At 38.2% G+C, this 18,546-nt stretch overlaps 1 protein-coding gene across 4 annotated transcripts in view; it reads left to right on the forward strand.

Moving 5' to 3' along the window:
* The first annotated feature begins 14,671 nt into the window (after positions 1-14,671).
* ADGRL4 (adhesion G protein-coupled receptor L4) overlaps positions 14,672-18,546 on the forward strand; it is a 75,383-nt gene continuing 71,508 nt past the window's right edge. For 2 of the 4 annotated variants that reach the window (XM_042873431.1, XM_042873434.1), the window contains exons 1-2: positions 14,672-15,332; positions 16,872-17,021. In XM_042873431.1, coding sequence (XP_042729365.1) covers positions 15,311-15,332; positions 16,872-17,021 — 172 coding nt within the window. In that variant the 5' untranslated portion in view covers positions 14,672-15,310. The remainder of the gene's footprint in view (positions 15,333-16,871; positions 17,022-18,546) is intronic. The other 2 variants (XM_042873432.1, XM_042873433.1) reach the window with 2 other exon arrangements.

Raw genomic sequence — 18,546 nt, forward strand, 5'->3', positions numbered from 1 at the left:
GTTCTGTTGTCATGATCTTTCTGCAGGGTTCAGAAGTGGCAGGGTTCCACCACAAAGGGTTCCTCTGGACATGGGCAGGGATGGGCTGGCTGCCTGACTATCTGAAAATTTCATGTTGCTGTGGATGCTTTGGCAATGATGCTCTGTCTGGGACCAGTCCCTTTCCATAAGGGCATTGATTTTTGGTCTCCCATGCAGCATCAACACCTTCCCTGCACCCACAAACTCCCATGCACTGGCATGATAACAAGCCACTTTTTACTTAATCTCTCCAAAATTCACTCAGAAAGAGAACAGAGCATGGGGCAAATTTACACTGTTATTAGCCAAGAGGATTAACAGCAGCAAGTTCTCTCTCCATGAGATGTCAAATATATTTATGCTGTTACTTCTTCCCCAATCTTTTTTTTTTTTTTTTTTTTCCAGAAGAACGTGAAAAATAAACTTGAAAAATGAGTGAAGAAATTAATCTTCTCACAAAGTGTCAGGAGAAAGCTAGAGGTAGGTCAATTTTTGTTGGAAAACACAGATGCGGAGGCAATGAATTTTTCCTTGGTTCCATTTCAATTTCTCTGAATTGTTTCTGTCAAGAATAGATGGATGGAAATTAAAATAAAAACGGAACCAGAAATCAAAATGCTCTGCTCTGATGCAATATCTTGATATTTCAGTATTTTAAATTGAAATTATTTTTCTATTTGAAGATTTTTTTTCCTTACTACTCTAATTCTTAAAATGATATATTCTGTTTTCAGTCAGCTCATGCTTTCTCATTTTGACTCAGGTTTTTTGGAACAGTTTCTGGCTTTTTGGAATAGCTGGAAAATCAGAAAAGCCTCTTGTGCCTATACACAAGGTACAAACGTAAGCTTGTAGATTTACCCTTTTTTATTTCCTCATTTCATATTCCATCGTTTAAAGAATAAATCTCTGAGCTATAATGTGAGACCAGGTATGCAACAAAAAATGCAAACACAATCTATTAAATGTTTTTCCAGTAATAAAACATCCCATGGCAGTCATATTAATGAATCAGCACAATATTATGTATCGTGCTACATACCTGATTTTTGTTATTTTGTATTACAAGATTATGAAGTCTTTTTTTTTTCTTTTTTCTTTTTTCTTTTTTTCTTTTTTTCATGAGGGTTTCTTTTTTCCTCTTTTATTGGAGGTAGAGGGAAGATTCACAAATGCATTCAAGTTCGATTTTAATTTGTTACCATAATTTTTAATATTTCATTGCAAGATTTTTTTAACTTGCCCTTGGATAGGCAAGGATTTCATAAGCTTTCCATTAATTACTGTAATTTTGAAAAGTTCCAATATGTGCTCTGGTAAATGCTGGTCCAAGATTTGAGAAAAATATAATCTTCTTGAAGGAAAGAAGGGAGGGGATTTATAAGTTGGAAGTGAACATCTATAGAGGGACTGGATACAATTTTTGAAAATAATCTACTTGGGTTATAATGAGAAAACAGCTGTGGGGGAAACTGTCACGTTGCATACTGATAAGCACTGTACAGATGGACCAGTGTTCTCCCTGCATACAAACACACGTACATTGTCATACCCACTGGAAGGTGAGTGTATAACTTGGGGTGTGATTCAGAAATGTGTTAGCTTCCCAAAGCTGAGAAAAAAAAGTCATCATGTTAGTGTTAAAACTAATTTATCAAAGAAATTAAAGCAACTATTGGCCTGAAGGCATTCAAGGCCAGGCTGGATGGGTCTCTGGACAGCCTGTTCTGGTGGGTGGCAGCCCTGCCAATGGCAACTGGTTTTTCCGTAGAATTGTGTCAAATCTCTCTACTTCAATGATATTCATCTGCTGCCAGTCCAGCCTTTTTCTGTTGTGTGTTTTTATAGCCCCCAAAGTTTAACAATGCTGGTGCATCGCTGCCAGGTATGTACCAGCTCTGTTTGTGAACCCATGCCCTTGTGTGCCTTTCATAGGAAATCCACTTGAGTGAAAAAATATAGTGTATTATACTTGCATCTCTGAGGATGCCAAAGTAACCTATACCTGTTAATAAAACTGTTGAGAGTCAAGTATATCAGAGCATGCATCTTCAGCTTTTTTAGACTCTGACAGATTTAATCAATTAAACTCCAACACTCTATTCATAGCTCAAATGTTTTATGGTACAGAGATTTGCATTCCAATTAGCACTTGCAAAGACATTTTTCATGTTAACCTGATCAGTAGTATTTCCCCCTCCTCCATGTCTATCTTATTCCATTGAGACAGCAACAATGTGTCAGGAAGAGCCTCTCTGTTACCTTATGATTGAACAAAACTCTCTTAGGCTTCCTTTGAAATCTTGAGGACTTGTCACTTGAGATGTTATTTTTTTTAAGCATGAACAAATCTTGTCAGCCTAAGCTGAAAAATCAGCTGTATTTTATCAGCACTTTGGGATCGAACTTCACATTTGGTATTCCACACTAGGTGCTGTTTGTGAGACAAAACAAAGGGTTACAGTCTTATTTAGGAAGACCATCTCGGGTGGCAAAGGATCAGTTCCTTACTGTTCACAAAAAAATAGCTCAGATATTTCCATTATTGTAATGTATGAAGTGCTTAATATATTACAACACTTGGTTATTTATGTAGGCCCATTATGTTGAATTAACTTCAGCTTCTTTGACTTAAAGTGCCTTGAATCCACATGTAACTTTTTAAAGAGAATTAATTGGCATCATAGGTCTATTGTAATTAATCCTCCTTAAGGCTGAGGTAATGCTGCTTTGCAGCAGGTCTATCATTTACCCAATTACACACTGATTGCTGCTCTCCCTAGTCTTCCATCTGGACATCTGCAGAGCTCTGGGAGTCAAAGAACTGGATGCTCAGTCCCATCTGGAGGACTGTCACTAATGCAAGCATCGACAAGATGCTTTTGAAGTAAATAAAGGAGATGGTAATTCCCACTTCTCCCAGTGCCACGTCAAAAGAAAAATGCTCAGTGATAGTGGCTAAAGGCGGGGCAGGACCAAGCCTCAATGCACACTCTCACCACTTGCCCATCTTCATGGGAAACAGGGAGCATTTCAGCACACCTTTCTATCAGCACATGCATGTAGTGTGTCAAGAAGTTTCTCACTATTGCTCTGATCTGACAGGCTCCCAGTAAAAGGTTGCAGGTTTCCAAGGTACCATAAAGAATAGAAAAACAACCTTTTTATGTATATGATGAAGTCTGGCCAGGAGGAGACTTATAATAACAATCACAAATTATATGACCTTGCAGGCAGGCAGGAGCACTTTGTGCAGGCATTCTCAAGCTGTGCTGCAGAGCTTGTGAAAATCAGGAGCAGAGGCTGTGTCTCAGTATTGAGCTGCACATTCTGCAGTGGTGCAGAGGGAAAGCTGGGGCAGAATCACTGCATGTCTGCCACCTTAGTTTGTGCTTTAGGATTGCTCCTCCTCTCCTTGCTCAGCAAATATCTCCTGTTATTCCCTGTTTGTCTGGAACAAGAGGCATGTCACAAGCTGACTGCCATGCATTTTTGGGGGCACAGGCGGTCCTCCTGAATTGCTGCCCTGACTTGGACAAAATCTTTCTAACTTTAGATAAGAAAAGGGAAATCAGAATATATAAGTGTGGGCACTAATAGGCTAATGTTTGCTTTAGGAACAGCCATTAACAAAGAGTAATAATTGTTAAACATACTTCATGCTTTGAATGCAAAGAGAGATCTGTGGATGTTGTGAAGGAGTTCTTATGGGAAACCAAGTGGTTTGCTATAGCACACTGATTTCAAGGCAGATTTTGTCTTTAAACTTGTCCCTCTACCCGGTTCTCTTCCATTCCTGAGAAGGGTCACTTTTCACCCAGTAGCAGGAGTGTATAGCACAGCCCACCAAGTAAAGAAGTAGTGATGTACTTTGTGAAAACATTTGCAGAGAAATGCCTCCAAAAACAAAACAAACAAACAAACAAAAAAAACAAAAAAAAAAAACAAAAAAAAACCAAAAAACCCTGCTTTTTACTTCATCCTCCAGATTTCCTTCTCCAGAAACCATAATGCAACTCCTCCAAAGCTACAAAGCCAAATCCATCTGACTGTGTGAGTGCCAATACAAGACATTATCCTGTTTATAGTAAAGACTGCTGTAAGTGAGCAGTGTGTCTTCCAGGCTGCTCTCATGGCAGTTTAGAAATGGAGCTGGCAAAACATAGCTGAGTTATGGGAGAAGAATTGTGGCAGTTTAATACAGCAAGTCTCAGGCCTCCTGCCAGTTGTAGGAAGCATCTTATAAAGCACTGTGAGAAAAATCACGGAGCTGTCACACAGAAGTTTGCACTCGGTTCCTGGCCAAAATTGCCAGCTATGAAGTCAAACAGAATCTACAACTCAAATGGTTAACATGGGAATTTCTGTACATCAGCATGAGGATGTGGTGTGGAAGCACTTACTTCCATTTAATGTACTTACTTCTTTTGCTCATTTTAAAATCCTCATGTAGACAAGATTAATATGCTTATAAAATACCAAGTTACCTTAAAGTTAAAAAGACTTTGTTTTAATCAGAGTAGCTGAAATCATCTTCTTTTGGCCTTTGTTCATTGTATCTGAGAATGAGAAATATTGAACGCTTCATATTTCAGTTAGCATCTTGAGTAATTTAAATAAATGCTCAAAACATATTTTTCTCATGATGTAGATCGGTTGAGAACTGAGAAAAGAGTTACAAACATGCTGAAAAACCACTTGCCAGTTTAAAAATCATGCAGTGGCTAAGCATGAAGGGGATTGTTAAGGCATTATATGTGGAAGCAGTAATTCTAAAATTTGTATTAGTCTTAGTTTAAATCCAGCTATTATCATTGTTTTTATATGCTGTTCAATAACAATTTGTCCACATCCTGGCTTTTATTGAAGGAACTGCTTATGCAGCATTTGTGCTGGCAATAATCTCTACTGCAGTTATGGTCACTTAATTAAACAACTTGGAAGTTTACTTCAGGTGACATTTAAAATTGAAATTTCAAGTGTGTTATTCTATGACGTTCTCTCTTGGTATTGTTCAGTAAATGCTATATTCAAGGAAATCCATGAAATTACAATTGAAAGACTGTGATAGGAATGGATTAGTTTTATACCATTTTTAGTTCTTATTACACTTTTTGTTGCAAGACTAAGTCTACATATTGAGTATAAAGTATATCAGGCTTTAAATTCAGTGATAAGTCATTGTCAGGACAGAGAATTTTGTGATAACAGAGGCAGAAGATTAATCCACTCTGATGACAGCCTTACAAGTCTATGAGGAACAGAACACAGAGCAAGATTTATCCACGGTATTGACAAGGACAGTAAGGGGAATGGAAAATGGAACAAAATGAGTCCATTTGCATGACAACCTAAGACTATAATCATATGGTTCCACTCAAATCCTACAGTAATGGACCATAAAGAAAAAAGCATAAACAAGGCACATCATTTAAAACTATATTGTACTCATCAACCTTTCCAGTGTCTGTAGAAAATATAATCAGGGAAGAAAAATTAATTTCAGCCTGCTAAATTACACTGCAAATGCAGAGGGGATACAACAGAATTGTTCAAACATAGTTATTCATGTGGCTTTCATAAGTTTGAATAAATTCATTCTGCTCTATATTCACAAAGATGAGACTATCAAACTAGATCCTCAGCTTGCATAAAGCAGCATAGTTCTTTTGACTTCAGTGAGCTCAAAATCTTCTCCAAATCTCCAAGGAAACCCTCTTCTTGATAGTAAGGCTTTGAAAATACTGAAATAAAAGATAATTTGAGATACCTAGGGGAGAATTTTAAAGGATGGTGACTGGCAAACAATGTAAGATATAGAGGAGTAAATTTACATGTGCATCTTTCATGTCCCTCTAGTTCCCTAAAACACACTGGAACACACATGTCCTTATGTGTACCCAGATATTTCCAGGGTCCTGCAATGCTGTAAGAAAGGGATTTTTGATCTGAAATCCAGCATATCACGGTTTGAAGTAAAACAACTACAATGTGTGTATTGTAACTTATATAATGTATCATGCATATACTATAAATCTACAGTTGTTTTATTCATTAGGTAATTTAAACAATGGAATGGAATATTAAGGTATAGGCACCAAGAATATATGAAGTCATTATTGGAAAGTTCTTAACTGTTTTTTCTAAAGGTCAAATGCAGAATTACATTAATTTAGTTGTGAACCTCTGCACTTTCTCATCTAAACAATGGAATCCCATTTTAATTTCCTTTAGCTTTAAATGCAGGCATTTCTGTGAAGGAAATTGCATATAAATTTCTGCACGTCTCCTTTCCTGCAACCTTATGAAAAAAGTTGTCATATGGTATAGCCAGCACTGACTATGCCACATACATATTGCAGTGGTTTTTGAAAATAATTTTTCCTTAAAATGGTTCATCGAAACACCCAAAATACTAAGAGAAGACTTTAGTGTACAAGCTCTAACAGCGCATAAATAGCTTCATTGTATTTTAGTCCTTTTAAAGAACAAGTCCTATGCCCATGCATAAGCAAAATTTCTGCTGACTTTAACTTGCAGACAGGAATTTATTTAGGAATGTATGCCTTGGCATACATGGGCATTTACATACTGAACTGTATATGACTGAGGCAAATGTATATTTCTTGCTGCTTTTTGAACATTGAAGACTGTATTCTGTTCTGTTTTCATCATTACACTAAAGTTCAAAACAGACTTCAGAACTACTTAAGCTAATCACCCAAAAGGCCAGTGGTCATCTGAGAGTGTGGGTGGGTGGGTGAGGGCTTTGGCATTGCATTCAAGCAGAGCTTAGTGTGGAGAAAAGATTTGAATCTGTTGAAGCGACTGAAGAGTCTTCTTGTCCTTATAGATGCACTTAATAATCTATCAGTGCTACTTAAAAATACTAAGGAAGAAAGGATGATGAAAATCAAAACAGCTCATCAGCTACCTCCACTCCATCTCTCCTTGGTGTACAGAAGTCAAGTCAATTTGATCCCTCTGTTACAGCAATATTTCCCATGCATTGTGTCACACTGTTGCATATTCTCTTCCTTATTCACGGGCTTTGCTTCTCTATTTTGCCTTTCTATCATCTTCATGGCTTTCAAAGATAACCTTGATCTAAGTTAGTGCTGCTGTGCAACACATAACAGAATCAGTAACAGGCTGGACTTGTTCTTAACCACTATTATAAAATATCTCATTCTTTTATGACCTTGATTTATGACACATCTGACAACATTTTAGAAATATACTGGTTCACATTTAAAAAGCAATTGTGCCTCGTGCAAGCAGAGCAATCTCTGCTATCTGGGTGAGATCAGCAGAGCTGATGTGCTGGCTGTGTAACTGCAGAAGAGAGAAAGTGTGAAACAGCCTGTACCAGGTAGCATCCATATAACCAAGCCCTGCGATACTCCGTAATCCCTAACGAGATGGGATTTAACCAGAATGCTAAGACACATAAAATTGTCAATCTGTAAACCAAAATAGCTAGAAATATGGGATTGGTCAGGAGCCAGTACAGACGGCAATTAAGAGGCACAGGACCACAAGTCTCTGCTTGGCATTGGGTCAGAGTGGATACAGATGGCAAATTCTCTTCTTACCCATCTTGTGTCAGATTGTCTCAGCACAAGAAGAGAAGGGGTTTTCTAAACATAGTCTTAGCTTATGAGGCTATGCCCCTATCTAGAGAGATCCCTTCTCTCCCTGAAAGGTGAGCTTTGCCTGTAAAAATACAGATTGGAGGGATTATTTATATACAGAAGAAAAACATGAATTTCTTGCATGCATTTGCACCGGTAAATCTTCAGAGCTCAACTGTTTGCAGAAAGTGAACAAGGAATAGTCACGAATGCTGTCAGAATGGAATTTGCTTTTAACTTCAAATGAATATTCATGAATAATTTCCTACGCTATTTGCTCACCACACATATTTAATGGTATGGGAAATGGGATGAATAACAAGGTACTGAAATTTGCTGACAATACACGATTATTTAAGTTAGTGTAAAGCAGGGAGCAAAGTAAGTAATTTCAGGAAGAGCTAATAAAACCTGAGTGACTGAGTAACAAGATGCCAGATTAAGTTCAGTGCAGACGAGTGCAAGATAATGAACATTGGAAAAAATCTTGTACTTGTACACACTGATGGGAATGAATTAGCCCTAACCTATTTGAGAGAGATCCCGGTGTTAGGATGGACATGCCACCCAGAAGCAGCAAGCAAGGAAAAGGGCTGCAGCCTGCTTCTGGAAAAGGGTGAGTCTGAATCTGAAGGACCAGCTCAGTCTTACCTCAGCCATATGTGAAGCTAATGTCAGAGAGAAATAGAGACCTCTAGGCCCCTATGCAACTGAGGAAAGAACTCACTATATTTTTTAACCGAATTTACTTTCTCATATTGAGGACTGAATTAGACTCAGTTAAGCTAAAAGGCAACACTGAAAGGACACAGTATAAAAAAATAAAGCCCAAAGAAAAGGCAAACACATGTGAAATATGAACAGAAAGATACAAGTTAAACAAACTGCTTACTTTCAGAGTCAAAAGAGCATCAGCAATGTACAAAACAATATGCAAATCTATGGTGGGCATAATTTGATTTTCTTCAAGACATCCCACAGTCCAGCAGGAATTAGAGAACAAACAGAAAGGTTTAGCAGTGAATAATTAGGTTTAAATTAAGATGTTAAGCTTTTTGTTAAAGTGACTAAGGCAAATTGTCTCAGTGGCAGTATCTAGCAGAGGGTCAAACCAGCATAGTACAGCAATTTAATTTTACCTACTTCAACAGGACTCACCAGAACTCAACCATCAGTGCATTAACACTGTAGAAACATGAAACTGTTATATGAAGTGTGTGAGAATACAGCTCTATATCACCATCCTGTCAGCAGCGAAGACTGAAGTATTCTGCAGCTGCTATCAACTCTCTACTGTGCAGTACTGGGGTCAGGAGACCCTTTCTGGAGTCAATCCACATGAACAGCATGGTTTGCCAGGTTAACTGGATGCTAGAAAAATAATCAGGACAATAAGAGCAGGGATTTGCGAGGACCTGTTCCTTCCATTCCTTCTGCTCCATCAAAGCATTTTCTATGTCTTCACTGAGTGGGGTGACTAGTTTTTTGTGGGTTAGTGCTAAGTTTCCTTCTAACCTTTCAGCTTGTCAGTGAACTATGGTCCTGAAGCCTTGAATGAAGATGATATAACAAAGTAATACTACAGGATCAGTAGTGTCATGTTACATGCATCACAGAGAACTTTCTTCCTACGCAAAAGTCAGTGATGGTACAGTTGTTTTTAATGCAAATGTTTGTTTTTTTTTATTTCAACTTGTAGCGTTCTTGGCAGTTCATAGAATGAACTTTCCACTCTAACGCCTAAATGATCATCCAATATTTTCCTCTTCTGAGTATTATTTTCTCCCCCAGCTGCGGTCCTGAAGCATTTTTCCTTCTGTGAGTGTTCTCAGATAGGAAATGCACAAATTCCTGAGGAGTCACTGAGAAAAGCAAGGAAGTGATGCAGCAAGGCTGGGGGTAGGGGGAGATACACAGGATTGAGGTCAGGGGAAGAGGGCTCTTGTCAGGCAGGACACTGAGAATGGGCACACAGGGCCAAAAAGCAGCAAAAAGCCAGGCTACCAAGACGTTTGTAGCCGTGAGGAGCTGAGAAGATGAAAAACATCATCTTCTGTTCCAGCACTGTGCATACTTCATCTGACCATGGCTACCTCAATCCCTGCTCCTCTATAAGATATAGCCCCACAGAACACGAAGATTCCTGAGAAGTGTAGGAGGAAATCCCAACATCCTTGCTTAGGATCTGCTCATTCCTCAGGAGACATTAAAGTTAATTACAAGAATGACTGAAACTCATATTATAATTTAACCATATTTAACAATCTGTTACCCAAGGAGTTAAAAGTATTCCTCCTAAAAGAGCTGTGACTACCATTAGCACTACTGTAGAATGGCCAATCCCAGGAGAACACAACTAGACATGAAAACTGTGTTACTTTATCCCTTTTAGCTGTGAGGATCTTTATATCTGGTCTGAACATCTCTTCTTATTATAGCACATGGCAGAAACAGAGCCTCATTTCAGGGTAGTTAATCTGGCTATTAGAAACATTGCATTCACTTTAAATTCCTTCATTCCATGACTTCACCTAAGGTAAAACAAAGAGCAGCAAGAAACTGATTCTGAACACTAAAATGTGCAATTTCTTTCAGATGGACATAGCTACACTGATTTAGTAGGATGTGTGCATGCATATGTTTACGTGTGTTTGTGTGTTTATTGCTTCAGAATTGCCTAGAGTTACATCATCCCAAGAGATATATTCAGCCCTGGATGCTCAGATGGAATATGATGTTTGCACATAAAATGATAAGGTTTTGTGAGGCATTCAGACAGGAAGGTCAGGTGAAGCAGTTATAAAACAGATGCTAACACTGCTTTTGTGGCAGAGTCCTCCGAGGTAGGTTGCTGTGTGATAGGCTAGTCTGTGTTCTAAAAATATTTACCCTGGATTTTTTATTTGAAAATAACCAACCACAACAATTCATTTATTTGAGAAGACATTAAATACATTTTCAATTGTATGCATATTTTATTAACTAGGAAAATTGTTCTAGTGACTAGGATAAATGTAAGTAGCTTTAAGACCATCTAAATTCTTGCAGTGATTTAGTTTTGAACCAATAAATTAATTTGCTATTTTTTAAAAAAATTATCAGAGGGAAAGCTTTATCCAAGACATTTGTGTATCAATCTGTTCTATATCTCATTTTATGTTGGGCAGAAAACTTGGTAATTCAAGTGAACAATCATTTGCCCCCCCGCCCCCCCCCCCAAAAAAAAAAAAAAAGAGAAAAAGAAAAAAGATCAGCATCACATTTTATTATTGGTATTAAACATTCATCACCGCAGTTCAGTAAAGGATACATATATGTGCTTATGTGATAATGATAAATGTGTGCATGTGTGCATGCAAGTGCTTGTGGCTGTTATGCACAGTCTGAGTGGATTGTATTGAAGCACACTGCTGATGAGTCAGATACCAGAGTTGGAGGGTATTGAATATGAGTGGAGATGAACAGCAAGGAGGCTGAAGATATATGAACCTTACCTGGAGCTTTCAGGATCTCTCAATGCGATACACACTCTCACCATCCCCTCTCAAAGTGATTCATAGTGGTCTGGATGTGGGGTCAGCAGCCTTTGGCAGATACATTTGTAAGATGCCCATCAGATGGCATCTTTCATCTCTCACTAGGTATCTCGTGGAATACATAACAGATAATTTGAGAAAGAAATATATATACGGGTATACCACACGTGTTTATCCCCACTGTAATATAAAACAGCAAATGTGTTGATGCTTTTTGTATACATTCACCTAGCAGTCCAAATTTGTTTGCACTAAAGGCATAAATCTGTCTTTAATACAGGAGATCATTCTTATGTTCATTTGAAGAAAATAATACTAGTAAGAAAATAATACCTAGTACTAGCTTTGTTTGCTTTTTTTTCTTTTGTTGGTACTATAGGCAGTTTTGGCTACAAAAGCAGTTGCTTTATTGTTATGTTTTGAAAGCTACCTAAGGCTAAGTTCTGGGAAGTGTTAACTTTCCGCCCTCATCAGCTATGGGTGTTAGTTTCATAGAACAGTCTGCACAATCAGCATCCCAACTACCTTTAAAATCACTGTGAATAAATACATTTCTTCAAGATGCAAAGCTTGGAAAGTATCCAGTCATTTCTATGGGCGGATTGATGTCTTCCTGTCAGCTCACCAGTAAAAAACCAACTTGAGAATTCTACAGTCAGACTTACGATTTTTTAATCGTGGTGATCGGTAATCAAAAACATGTGGTTTGAAGTCAAGAATGTTAACCTGTGCATATTCACTTACTTATGCCCTCCTAACACAGACTTTTAAAGACAAATGGGCCCATTTATAAAATGAAATCCAAATTTAAGTACGGGACTGGGGCTGTTTCCATTGTGTAATAATGAAAAAGCTTTTTTTTTTTTCCTTGAGTGTTTCCACAAAACATTTGTTTATTTTTAATGCTTCTTTGCTTTAGTCGAACAGGGATAGGTCCTGCATTAGTGTCATTCAATATTCTTGTGCCCATTTCATTTAGTTTTGACATATTCTCCAGTCTTCCAGGAATATGCATGTTTGTGCATGTTCTTCCTCCCTGACTGTAAAGACAGGCACCCATCAATACTTCAATTCAGTGACACCTCAATATTTTTTTCTTAGTATATTTTGAAAACTTTGACAGCACAAATTTGAAAGTGTCTGCTTTCTCATGTGTTCACCTGCTCATCTCTTCTTGTTTAACTCCTTATCCTTATATGCCAATAGATAATATCAGTAAATCCCCATGGTTTAATCTCCAAAACGTCTCAGAAATCTCCTCTTTCCTTTTCATTCTCCTCATAAAATCTTCGTCAAATCCATCCTTCTCCACATCCATGCCTACTGCGACCTTGCTGTCTTCAGCCTCTAACTGACACTCACATTAGCCAGTTTTTAAAGTAGTCTAATGCAAAAGTAATCCACTGCTCCCAGTATTGAGATTTCATTAAGATATTCCTAAATCCCCCTTCTTCACTGTCTTCCTATTGCCTTCCAAATCTGATCGAAGCTCCTTTTATCGCCCAGAGTTCCTCTTGACCTAACCTTCCTTGTTCTGTCCTTCTTGTACTGTTCTTCCTCATCTTCCATCTTTGCGTGCTTCCTCCTCGCCCATTGCCAGTTACAGTACAAACCATTTGCCAATTAGACTTGTGCACCTCCTTTCACTTTGTCCACTGCACGCAAGAATAGAGTAGTTCAATAGCACTGTTCCAGATCAAACATATCCTAATGAAAGATTTGCACCTTTGACTGTCAAAAAGTGAGTTACCCTGCATTTTTCCAGCAAAAATTAAAAAAAAGTTTTTTGCCTTCTTACAATGAAGTATTGCTTTTGTCCATCATCCACAATTTCTCCAGTGTGCTTAGGCCTTTCATCGGAAAATGAATTCAGGTTCTCCCTATAAACGTACCAATGCTATGATTCAAGATACTGGTCTCCAACCCATTTCTCTGAACATCACTTGCAGAAAGCTGCTGTCTAGATGAAACTGAAACTTCCACCTCTGACTTTTCATATTTTCAACTCTTAAGACCTGAACCTTGGGTTGTAACTTTTTTCTGTCCCTGCTTGCATGTTATTAAACACTTCTTAAATTGATTTGGGGAGGAAAGGGATAAACAGATGCAGTTCCTGCATTACAGGCTTTCCAAACCCAGCCTTATGAGTCAGCTGAAATTCAGCAGTAGGAGTGGCAAGTTAGGATCAGCCAAGGTCTTGACAGAGCACATGCCAGCACAGAGGACAGGGACATGCAGATCAAAGCTCCACTCAGTTTATCTGACTTTCTCTGTTTCTCAGTGCAACAGATTCCGGGAAAACTTAAGAAAACAAACTCCTAGTCCCTTTCTCTCTTCAAGTCCTCCCCACTTCCAACAAATAAATCAAAAAAGAGAAAAACATTCTTCTTACACCTGGACCCTTTGTTCATTATTCTGTGGTTCATAGAAAACTAACATCCGGTTACTGGAGCTTCCTCTCTCCTTACCAAGGTGCGCTTGTACATGAGTGCTTTGTGCCAACCAGACAAATACGTGCTATTTCTACATGCTTCACTCTTTCCTGGTCAGAGCAGAGGTTAACCCCATTGACTCTGGTGAGAAGTGATCATGAGGATGCTGGAAAACAATGGCAAGAAAACAGTTCATAACTGGCTTAGAAAAAATGTTGCCACACTCACAACTATGAATAATTTCTATAAGAACACTGATACCTCCTCTTACCAAAATCACTTCTTTACCAATATCTCAACTTGAATAATTAGTAATTATACCTGAGTTATTTTGGCAACTCTGACCATGACAAGGAGATTGGAGCCATTGTATGATTCTATGATACTATGATTTTAGTAACAATGACATTCTACAGGCCATATCCATTTTGTTCATCAGTTACTTCTCTTCCAGGACCATGTCTGTTTTTTTGCATCCCCCTTTGCTTTCCTCTCTGAAGGCTGACATACATCAGTGCTGAAGTTTTACAGTGTTTCATTACATGAGATATCCTTCCCAAAAGCTAAGATGACTGGATTGTATACTGCCATGTCCATGGATAATATAAGCACATCCCAAAATCTCATTTATTAGGATGCTATGATAAGGATACATTAGATCACACATTTAGCACAGATGTGCCAAATGCTTTATCAAATTTGCTATATCGTAAAATCATAGAATCACAGAATGGCTTAGGTTGGAGGGGACTTTAAAGATCAGCCTGTTCCAACCCTGCCATAGTCAGGGTTGCTGACCAATTGATCAGACTGCTCAGGAAATCATTAAATAAATGGATTAAATATGTCCTTTTATGCAACACCCTGCTTCATTCCCACTAATCCACAGAAACAGTCTCCTTCAGCTCCTGAGATTCCTGCCATACAATTGCCTTCCTGTGCCTTTCCTCCCAGCCTGTATGTCTTTGTTTTTCTCACAAAGCAGAGCTCAGTGTATTTCCTGTACCACCTCACAGGCCATCGCCCTTAAAGCAACACTGCTTGTCCGCAATAAGAATCTATCTCCAACACAAAGAAAGCAGTTTGAAAATTGCAGTTAGCCAGGGCTGCCTCCAAAAAAAAACAGCTCTTGGGGCTCATGTATTCTCATCTCATTAGAAAAAGGTGGAAGGAAGCATGTAACCCATTACCTCTGAGCTCTGGCCAGTTACTAATCTCTTCCACACCTTACTCATACTCCCTGATCTGCTCCACCATCCAGCAAGCTCTATTTCATTCCTTCCATCCTCATCCTTCCCCTTTCCTGAACACTCTTCAAGCAGTTCCTTTAACCCATCCTCCTCTAACCCACTCATCCCAGCACCTTCTCTGATAACTCCTGTGAGACCAGACTGCAGCTTCTCTTTCATTTTCCTACTTATTCCCTTTTCATTTATTCCCCACTGGCAAGAAGACTGGGTCCTCAGCCCCTCCCAGCCCTCCATGTTCTGCTTGTGAGTCTTAGGATCTTTTGGGAACGCAAAGCTTGGGAGAAAGAGTATTGTCAGGGCAGCGCCTACATCAGGACTTTGCTTTCCTAATAGGCATGTGCACATATTTTGCACATGGTCATACATTTTAAGACAGGAAGATTTTTTCTGTGACACAGGGGCTCAGGACCAGGCACCACACAGCAACAGCATCACCAATGAAACTGCTGGCATTCCTAGGTAGGTAAAATCTTCTTCCCAGGGGAGCGATGGCAAGTGGAAAGGGAGTGGGGTCTAGCAAACCACCTATGGGGACAGCAATATGGGTCTGGAGAGAATGAGTGTGTTGAAGTTAATGGAAGGCAGCTGGTACAAGGACTTAAAGTCTACACAGCTGTGACTTATGCTGTTGGTTACAGGATTGAGAAGTCCTACTGTTAGGGTTGCCCCAAAACCAAATCCTACAAATGCCTATCTTTATTTTATTGTTGGTATTATTCCATATAGACAGATTTATTATGGGTTTTGGTGTTTATTTTCTTTTCTTTTTTTTTTAATTCCCACTGTCTCTCTGTTCAAGAGATTTTTAGATTTCACTTGTTAAGAACAGTAAAGTGACAACAGACTCCTACAGGTTTCTGTTTTAATCTCTATGAGATGGTCTCCTTTCTTAAAAACAGAGAAGGTGAAACTTGGTGATATATAAATTGATTTGAATTAGATGTAATTGTTAAAATTTGTGTGTAAGTTGTAGCCTTTTGAATTTTTCATAAAATTTTTTTTGAGAAAAAAATACACCTCAGTGAGATTTCATGAAGCAGTGAAACCTATAATTGTAACACAAGGCTAGCAAATATCCACAATAATATCTGAGTAGGGAAAAGCAGAACTGCAGGGGAAGACAGCATCAAGAAGGGGCTTTGTGTTCTGCAACTTTCATTATGTCTAGCTAACCATTTATACAGCACAAATTCAGAAACTTACTTTACTTTCTGAGTTAACTGCCTCTATTTCTAACCCATTATAGGATGTGTATAATTATTCAGTGAGCTGTTAGTTTTCTCACGGGGAGAAGTTCCTTTTCTTCTTATGTGCTATACACATTCATACAATGGGAAAATAGTTATATCATGTGGGATTTGTTCAATGGATGGAAAAAAAGAGTATGATACATTCATAACATGGAAATGGTATTGTAAGAGATTACTTTTAAATAATTTGGAGAAGATTTTAAAACCCTAATGTCACAATGTTGTAAATACCATGACATGTCAATTTAATCTCTCAGACCACGCGTGTGTATTAGCTGCATATGTGTGGAAGTGCTTATAAAAATAAAAAATCTGATCTTGGGAAACCTCTGCGGTATTTTTCACTTGATATGTGTAGGGCAGTTTGGATTACACTCCATACATTATTCAGAGTGCAAATAAAAGTCTGTGCTTTATTGGAAAGTACTAGAAAGCTCTGAAAGCCTTTCAAATGTTTTCCATAGATCACTGAGTAATTTCTACATTGCTTACCAGTTTGATATTGGTTGGATGTGTACACAGGTTCTCAATCTCTAGTGTCTGCTATTTCTAGCTCCTGAGTGGTTTTACCAAAGAATCTGCTGCAGCTGGTGGCCATCAGTCACCCCATTGTGCAATGTTGCTGACTCTGTGACGATGTTGAGTTTGCTGGGATATCCCAATCTCATTGATACTTTTCACCCTGGTCTGTTTTTAGAGCTCATTATGAATTTTTTAAGTAAATAAATACGTTTTTTCTTTGTTCCAGTTTTGGTTTCCAGTCTGCTGGACTATGGCTATACTACAGGAAGCTGCAACATGACATGCCACAAAGATGCACGGTGTGAAGTTCAGGGTGGGACACAAGGCTGCTATTGCTCCCCAGGATACACAGGAAATGGCATTACCTTCTGTTACGGTAAACACATTTTCCTTATATGCATTTCTGATATCTGTTTTCTTGAAAAAATTACTCAAGAACCAATTAACTCAATGACTAAATTCTGTTACAACACCTTATGCTAAATACTCTCAATGCCAAACATTAAGAACTTGGCAGTTTCCAAGAAATTCTACAACTCAGCTTCATACAAAGCTTCTCTCAGTTGTACATAAACTCTTTTTCAGCATTAGTCTTGGTGCATAGAGTCCTGTTCTACAGAAACACTGAAACATCATCTCTGGTTTACCTTCAGCAATTTCCTTTATGACTTTGGTCTTCTGAAGCTTGGGATTGGCACAACCACTACTTTACTACTCTCACAACTCATCCACACACACATAGCACTAGGCTACTCTTCTCAGCCTCTAATCATGATTAAAAAAATATAGCTCCTGAGATACTCTGGGAAACTGAGAAGGTGTGTGTACCATAGGGAAATGGTACATGTGAAGCCAATATTCATTTTGTTTCACTACAGTTGCCCAACTGCAGGAGGGCAGAAATGTATATAAGTCATGCTAGTTTTTAGTGTCCTGAGAAGTAGTTATGAATATTAACCAGCCATTTAGTCAGTTTTTGTGTTTCACGCATCTTGGTAAATTAATAACAGGCACATCAGTTTCATACAAGTGTAGACAAGCTGCTCACCTTTACTGTCAGTTTTTATCCCTCTTTTACCATGATTTACTTGGAAGTGTATTTGTTTTAGGAAAATTTAGAATGCAAAGGTTTACTTTCTGACAAACCTTTCATAAATGGAATGTTTAGGCAGAAACATTGCTGTTTAAAATAATAAACAATGAAGAATCAAAAAATTATAGAGTAGTTTGAGAGAGAACTCTGGAGGTCATGTGGTCTAGCTCTCAATCAAAGCAAGTCCTACTTAGACAATGCTTCTCAGGGCCTTGACCAAGTTTCAGTTATCTCCAAAGATGAAGATTATAGTTCTCTCTGGGCACTCACTCTTGTATTTGGCTACCACAATTTTATTTTTATTTTCCGATATCTAGTTGGAGGTTCTCTTGTTCTATCTTGTAGTTGCCTCTTCTGTGCTCTTTCCACTTACTGCAGTTCTAAGAATAGTTCATCTCTACAAACTCCATGACCGTTAATTAGGTAGCTGCAGAATGCAGTAAGATTTCCCCTTGATCTTCTCTTCTGTAGCCTGAATAATCCCAGTTCTCTCAACCTGCTCTTTGCATCATTATGTGTTGTGCAGTCACTAAATATGTTACTCGAATATAACGCAAACCTTGCCATAAATATAGGTTGGTCACTATTTGTGTATTGAGCTAGCCAAATTAAAATAAGAAGAAATGGCCTTCACCTCAATACTGTATTATTTTCCATAGTATTTGGATTAATTTAATTTTACTACTATGAGTAAGCTGCTTGACTTGAATGTTAACTGCATATTTGCAAAGTACCTACACTTGTGAATAACACAGAGAAATAAGAAAACTGAGTGAATTTTTTTTTCAGTAGTACCTTTTGAGGAACA

Source organism: Lagopus leucura, unplaced genomic scaffold (genome assembly GCF_019238085.1).
Source record: "Lagopus leucura isolate 7727_CA_CO unplaced genomic scaffold, USGS_WTPT01 Super-Scaffold_100009, whole genome shotgun sequence".
In the NCBI taxonomy this organism is placed as follows: Eukaryota; Metazoa; Chordata; class Aves; order Galliformes; family Phasianidae; genus Lagopus; species Lagopus leucura.